The sequence below is a fragment of the Pangasianodon hypophthalmus genome, chromosome 8 (genome assembly GCF_027358585.1).
Source record: "Pangasianodon hypophthalmus isolate fPanHyp1 chromosome 8, fPanHyp1.pri, whole genome shotgun sequence".
Classification (NCBI taxonomy): Eukaryota; Metazoa; Chordata; class Actinopteri; order Siluriformes; family Pangasiidae; genus Pangasianodon; species Pangasianodon hypophthalmus.
Genome location: NC_069717.1, coordinates 27,940,984 through 27,948,483, shown reverse-complemented (window position 1 = coordinate 27,948,483; position 7,500 = coordinate 27,940,984). Strand labels below are relative to the sequence as shown.

At 37.7% G+C, this 7,500-nt stretch overlaps 1 protein-coding gene across 2 annotated transcripts in view; it reads left to right on the top strand.

Moving 5' to 3' along the window:
- The window catches only part of golga1 (golgin A1), a 21,076-nt gene that overhangs the window by 4,150 nt on the left and 9,426 nt on the right, over positions 1-7,500 (top strand). Inside the window, exons 4-15 of one of the 2 annotated variants that reach the window (XM_034306718.2) lie at positions 1,426-1,500; positions 1,878-1,975; positions 2,093-2,125; positions 3,080-3,196; positions 3,304-3,473; positions 4,405-4,516; positions 5,494-5,589; positions 6,319-6,444; positions 6,548-6,643; positions 6,736-6,831; positions 6,957-7,052; positions 7,477-7,500. The exon at positions 7,477-7,500 is cut by the window's right edge and continues 129 nt beyond it. In XM_034306718.2, coding sequence (XP_034162609.2) covers positions 1,426-1,500; positions 1,878-1,975; positions 2,093-2,125; positions 3,080-3,196; positions 3,304-3,473; positions 4,405-4,516; positions 5,494-5,589; positions 6,319-6,444; positions 6,548-6,643; positions 6,736-6,831; positions 6,957-7,052; positions 7,477-7,500 — 1,139 coding nt within the window. The remainder of the gene's footprint in view (positions 1-1,425; positions 1,501-1,877; positions 1,976-2,092; positions 2,126-3,079; positions 3,197-3,303; positions 3,474-4,404; positions 4,517-5,493; positions 5,590-6,318; positions 6,445-6,547; positions 6,644-6,735; positions 6,832-6,956; positions 7,053-7,476) is intronic. The other variant, XM_034306719.2, reaches the window with a different exon arrangement.

Sequence of the window (7,500 nt, the reverse complement as noted above, 5' to 3'; positions counted from 1 at the left end):
GTTTTTTTAATCCTTACTTGTACAAATAACCTTGATGATACGTAGATTATTCAAAAATATTGGACTAATCTTACGTAATACACCTTTAACATCAGATCAAATGAATTAGAGTCTCCTGATTGGAAGAATATCGTTACGTCTAACTCCATTAAGCGGTTGTGTTTTGCAGGCATCATATTTCACAGATTCCACCTTGTGTATGAGCCTCAATATTTTTCATTTGATAATCGTAATCTCGATTTTATCCTTCTGTCTAAAAGTTTATGAAAACATAATAAAAATATATATTATCTCTATTTCAGCACCTCATTTTTTTAAATCAGATCTTGGCTCATTCTTGTCTGTTATTTGGTTTTTTTTTCTGAAATCTGTTACTCTGGAAGCTTATGACGTTCTGGTGATGCATTATTATGTTTAGAAGCGTACTTTTTGTTATTTCCTCTCTGTTAAAACTTGCTTTCTTATATATCTACTTATATGCTTACTTTTTTTTACTTTTTACATACTTGCTGATTTTTTAACATGCTTATTCACTCACTTGCTTGCTTTCATGCTTGCATACTTACAGAAATACTTATTTACTTACTTACTTAAATACTTGTTTACTTAAGTTCTTGTTTATTTGCTTGTATGCTTACATACTTACATACACACTTACTTTTTATATTTACTAACCGACTGACTCACTCGTTTACATACTTATTTACTTACTTACTTTCTTGCTCAAGCTCTTGCTTACTTACTTACTTGCTAACTTAAGCTCTTGCTTACTTACTCATTTGCTTTCTAATTTACTTATTTGCATTCTGGCTGTGTGATAGTATTTTTAGAAGTTATTTCCTGTGTGTTAAAACAGAGAAAAGCAAACGTCACGGTTCAGGTGTAAAGTATGAAGCCGGTCATGCAGAATCTGTCTCTGAAGACAAAGATGCTTTATAAGTTCATTATAACGAGTGTCATTATCTAGAGTTGTTTATTCCAGGGGAGATACTGGAACTGCTTCTGATTGGTTGGTGTCGATGGTCACTTGTAAAAAATTGTTCTGAAATGAAGAAATGTTTCATTTTCCTAATCGGATGACTTTCATAAGAGAGCGCGGAGCTTTGTGATCGCCGTGATTTCCGTTTTTTTTATCTTTTAGGAAAAGAGATTTGGTTAGGAATATAATCGTAGATCGATAAAAACGAGGGTTTTTTTCCTCATCTCAATCTCATTCTGATTCTCCCTCCATTTACTTTACTCAACCATTTATCCTTTTGTTTTCTCCCTCTGTTTTTTTTTTGTCCTCCCTCCTTCCCTTCCTTCCTACCTGTGGACCCACATCCTCTCCTCCCTTCTCCCTTCTCCCTGCGTCCTCTGTGTGTGTGTGTGTGTGTTTGTGTGTGTGTGTGTGTTGACGCCTCACCCCTCACCCCCCGACCCTAGACTACGCTGAACAGCTTCGGCTAATGCAGAAGACGAAGGAGAAGCTTGAGATTGCATTAGAGAAGCATCAGGATTGTACGTACCTGTTCTTTTCCTCCCTCCATCCCTCTATCCGTCCATCCATCCGTCGCTCATTTACTCTCCTGTGCATTTGTGTTCATGCCTCACCCCCCTCTCTTCCTCTCCCCTGATCTGGGGTCAGTCCTGCTGCTTTTAACTTTATTAACGTTTACCAGAAACAGACGTGTGATCTAGTTCCCTCTATCCTTAATCATCAACTTTTACTTTATTACCATAAGCCACAAAACTTTTGTCGTCTTTCTCGCTAACATTTTCCTTCGTGGCAGCATCTAATCTCTAAATGCCTCTTAATTTTCCTTTTCTTTGTCTTAACCCTATTCAGTGTCACGTTTTTTTTGCTAGATTTTGTGTCCTGTCTTTTTTCCCTTCAGCGTCTATGCGGAAGCTGCAGGAGCAGAATGAAAGCTTCCAGGCCAACAGAGCCAAGATGGCAGAAGGCATGGCCTTAGCGCTGGAGAAGAAGGATCAGGTGGATGAAAATAATCTGACTCGAATTTAAAAACATTCCTGCGTGAACTAGACCTGGACTAACTTTGTTTTGTGTGTGTGTGTGTGTGTGTGTGTGTGTGTGTGTGTGTTTCTGTAGGAGTGGATGGAGAAGATGGCCGCTTTGGAGAAGGTAGAACACGTTATCAATGGCTCTCGGATTGTGTGATGCAGGAAGACACGCTTTTTGATTGTTTGTTTTTATGGATTTGTGTTAAAGCTAAACTCTGTGCTTACTTACTTACTTACTTGCTTACTTACTTACTTTAGTCCTCACTTGCATGTTTACTTACTTACTTGCCTACTTAAGTGCTTGCTTACTTAATTACCTGTTTACCTGCTTACTAAGTTTTTTAGTAACTTACTTGCTTATTTATTTATTCACTTAGTACTTACTTCCTTGCTTGTTTGCTTATATACTTATATACTTACTTGTTTACTTACATATTTGCTGACTTTCTTACATACTTACTTAATCACTTGCTTACTTATGTGCTTGCTTACATACTTATTTATAAAGATATTTACTTGCTTACTTACTTACATGCTTACTTAAGCATGTAAGTAAGTGACTTGCTTTCTTGCTTATTCACTTGCTTACTTACAAACTTATATTCTTACTTGCTTGTTTACTTATTTAATTACTTATTTCCTTTCTTATTTATTTGCTTATTTGTTTATTTGCTTTCTTATTTACTTATTTACTTGCTTACTTCAATGCTGTCTTGCTTACATACCTACTTGCTTACTTCCTTTGTTATTTATTTAGTTACTTGCTTGCTTACTTTCTTACATACTCGCTTGCATGTTTGTTTGCTTGCTTACATATTTACTTAAATACTTATTTACTTACTTGCGTACTCAATCTCTTGCTTGCATGCTTACATTCTTACACACTTACTTTTTTATTTAATTACTGATTTGCTTACTTTCATATTTACTTACTTAAGCTCTCGCTTACTTATTTACTTGCTTGCTTATTTACTTGTTTATGTACGTGTGCAGTTTTGCTGTTATTCCACAGAATAGTCAGTATGTTAAGGCATTGTGTTGATAGTGTGTGTGTGTGTGTGTGTGTGTGTTTCAGGAGAAGTCTGCATTAACAGCTCGTCTGGATCAGAGTCTGAGTCTGTTCCAGAAGAGAGACGAGCTGGATGAGCTCGAGGGCTTCCAAATGCAGGAACTAGCCAAAGTCAAGCACATGGTCAGACGTCCTTGTGCGATCCTTGTCCTCGTCACGTGACCTGATACATACACCCGTGTGTAATGCGACACTGAGTGTGTGTGTGTGTGTGTGTGTTTCTGCTGTAGCTGTTGCGTAAGGAGGAGCAGCTGAGTCAGAGGGAGCGAGAGCTGAAGCTGAGAGGAGAGGAGCTGAACGTGGCCCGTATCACGCTGGCTCACACTCAGGATAAACTGTACGAGCTCGGGGAGGAGCACGAGGAAACCCGCAGCATCAACGCACAGCTACGAGCTCACAGGTACCTACTGCGCAGCAACGGTGTCACTTTAATTACCTGTGACTTATTAGCGCCGTGGAAACTAGCTTTTATTTTTTATCTTATTGCTCAGAAGGACTAAAACTACTCCTAGGTTTAGACTAAAACACTTCCTTGAACTCTTGTGTCATCTTTAACCTGCAGTTTAACCCCTTCATGTATAGACTTTTTTTTAAGGAACATATAAGATCTAAATCACCTCCAAATCACTTTTGCTGTAATTTTTAAATAATTATCCTGATTTCTCCTGCAGTCAATAGCTTTACAAATATTCCACAACAAATGCTAAATTTAAAAAAATATATGATTTGTTCTGGACTGAATGAACACTTAAGCATTTTTTTTTTAATTTTTTTTTAAAAGTTAGTTACTTTTACCTTTAAAATCAATATACAAGAATTCTTATCTGCTTATATTTTGTCAAGGATATTGCTAAATTTTGTTCAGAAATAATTTTCTCAGATTTTAGTCATCAGCATTTAAAACTTTAGACCTAAACATCACCGATTTATCTTTATAAACACACAGGAAGATGTTTTATCCTTTTTTACGTGTAGTATTCCTAAACATGGACGATGTGCTATTTAGAGGGGGGGGGAAAAAAAGCCAAAATTCAAATGAGATGCAATTTCTAGTAATAAAAAGACATTTAAAGATGATTTGATTTTATTTATTTATTTATTTATTTATTTATTTTAGGTGTTTATCCTGTCCTGATCACTGACTTGTCTCATAAAAATGTAATTTTTTTTTTGTTATAAAGCATGTGGGATAATAACAGCAGAAAGATCACACCTGAACAAAAACATGGGGGAAAAAAAACAACTCTGTACATCATATCGAGAGAAGTGTAACAGTTCCGACTCGCTAGCGTGTGAAACCCTGAGAGTGTAACTGTAACGTGCGTTTACAGAGACAAGCTGCTGACTGAGAAGGAGGAGGCTGAGAGGAGGATCTCCGAACTGGAGGCCAGAGAAGAAGAGCTGCAGCAGCTCATCCGACAAGTCTCCGAGGATTTCCAGAAGGTAAACAGGTTTCTTGACCAAAAACCGATGCACCGCTTGATGGAAATAAATGTTGTGATGTTATTTCCATCAAGAGGTGCATCAGTTTTTGGTCAAGATCTTGTACTGACAACGCAAGAGATGAGCACTGTTTTAAAGTCTCCTCCAGCACATCCCAAAGACTTTCACTGAGGTTAAGGTCAGGACTCAGAGGTGCCAATTCATGTGTGAAAATGATTCTTTATGCTCTCTGAGCCATTCTTTCACTATTTTACCCCTGATGAATCTTGGCAGTGGAATCCTGGAATATGGCTATGATACGTCTTTCTACATGGTTATTAAAGAACTAAAGAGCGACACACTTCATCTTTTAAGATTAAAAGAACTGTTGCCAAACATATAACATGCTAGAAACATTATAATCACTCTTAATAATGATCCATTCATAGACTCTTATGTATTTGCCTATTAAAATCTAAACAGCGACTTTTTTTTTGGCCGTGCAGTGTATAATGGCGCTATGATGTACGTTGCATGATGTACAGTGGAATTACTCCACACTTCCTGTTTGCGCGGTGTTATATGTTAACTGATTGCCTCGCCGTGGCAACACCGATAAAGATATCAAAAATTTCTTCGCAGTTTAGCATCGCGGGCATCTCGACATCATCCTGACGACATTTTGCTTGAATCTGATGAATCCCCTATGAAGAGTATTTAAACGTTTGGAACGTGGCAAAACGCACAAAATCAAAAATGGCCGACTTCCTGTTGGGCGGAGTTAATGGATGTCATTGTGAAATTCATTTGCCTTAAGAAGACCCATATACCTATCAAATTTAGTAGTAATAATAATAATAATAATAAAAACATGGACGGTATGTGAAAATAAAGTGTTTACATGTTTGAAAGACACCTTGGAATAACAAAAATAATCCGATTTTTTTTCCATTCAGCTCGTTTGAACTTGCTCTCATCGCAATGTGATTATTTTCCAGGCTCAGAGTGAGACGAGATCTTTACAGAAGTCCATGGAGTCTCTACAGTCTGAACACGACGAGCTGAAACTGCGGCACGAGCAGCACAAGGGCAAGGTGTGTTCTCGTTAGGGCTGAGCGATATGACGAAAATATCATAGCTCCGATACCCAGTATCGATATCAGGCAAAAAATATAGATATCGGAGAAAACCTATCGGACAAATCGGATCTTGTAACAAACGGCAAAGATTGGAGTTGCATTTGATTTTGTTGTAGTTATACTTTTATATTTATTATAGTTACAATGTGTGTAATTTTGTAGTTTAATAATTTTTAAACAAAACGATATCGGAATGGTCTCAGTGTCGGCCGATGCTCAAGGTTTCGCTATCGGAAAAGAAAACGTGATATCGTTCCATCTCTAATCACAATATATACGTTTTCTAACAAACAGCCAGCAAAACAGGAGCATTGAGTAAAAGAAAAATATTTAATGTCTCTGGAAATATTTTAAAAATGAAATTAATACAAATAAAATGAACATTTATTTAACAGTTAAACTGAGAAAATGTTTTTAAATATCTGTTGAAAACAAAAAAAAATTTAGTACAAAAACTAATTTGAAAAAAATATTTTTAAAAAATTAATAAAAGGATATCACGTTATCCGTGATATCTCAGAAAAGTGTATTGTGAGATAATTGATCACGTTATGGAGATTGTATTTCTCAGCCCTAGTTCTCATCATCTGCTTTCCACATTATATTTAAAATAATTAATGTTTTTTTTTTTTAAATGCGTTCACGTGACTGTTATGAATGTGACTCCGGCGTGTGATTGGTCAGGCTGCTGTGACGGAGGAGGAGCGAGAGCGGCTGTTGGCCGACCTGCAGGAGAAAGCTCTCTCTCTGGAGCGCAGGCTGGAGGCCAACCTGTCCCAGGACGAACATCTACAGGAGCTGCTCAAGGAGGTGAGGAGGACTAAACACACACACACACACACACACACACACACACACACACACACACATGTGCTCAGTGGAGAACTAATCAGTCTGTGTGTATTGTGTGTAGAAATCGTTACTGGAGCAGAGGTTAGAGGAGGCCAGAGGAGAGCTCCTGGAGGAACGAACCAATCACACGACAGCAGTGAGCTCGCTGGAGGCACAGGTACACCTCCAACACCTCCAACACCTCTATGAAATGACATTTCGGATAATGCTGTCTGTGTGTGTAACGTCATATTCCTGGGTGTGGGTCAGGTTTCCAAGCTGAACACTAACGTCTCCGAGCTCCAGACGCTGCTGAGACACAAAGACGACTCGTCCAGGTCCTACAGGGAGAGGACGGACGCACAGGTGAGAGATCTCCACTGCACATTGTCCTGAGAGTTTTCTCAGCGTTCGTGTCGTGACCCTGTGTGTGTGTGTGTGTGTGTGTGTGTGTGTGTGTGTGTGTGTGTGTGTGTGTGTGTGGGGCTCAGATAGCTGATCTGGAGAAGAGGCTGAGCGAATCCGCTGAGAGGCTGAGGAGTTTAGAGGAGCAGCTGGAGGAGAAAGAGACGCACAGAGAAAAACTGGTACATGCTGAAAAATAATAGAAAAATTTGTTTATTTTTATAATAATAATAGCATAATAAAATAATAATTTATTTATAAATATATATTGTTTTATTTAAAATATTTGTTTAAAAATAACCCATTTAACAATCTATAAAAAAATCTTGTATATAATTTTATCATCAAATCAGCTGCTTGCAATTAAACTTTATAACTGTTATTTAAAAACAAAAATTCAGAATATTTTTTTTAAAAAAGATCCCGATACTGACGATATCTTAGAAAAGTGTATTGCAGCATGATTTATATCAATATTATATCGTATTGTCTAGCCCTAGGTGCTAAGTCCTGTCTCACCTAAGTCACCTGCTCATAAGGTTTATGTAGGAGAGCACAAGGTTGTGAAGCCATGCTGGGAGTAACCTTTGACCTTTGACCCTGTAGCAGGCGGAGTGGGCGGAGGAAAGG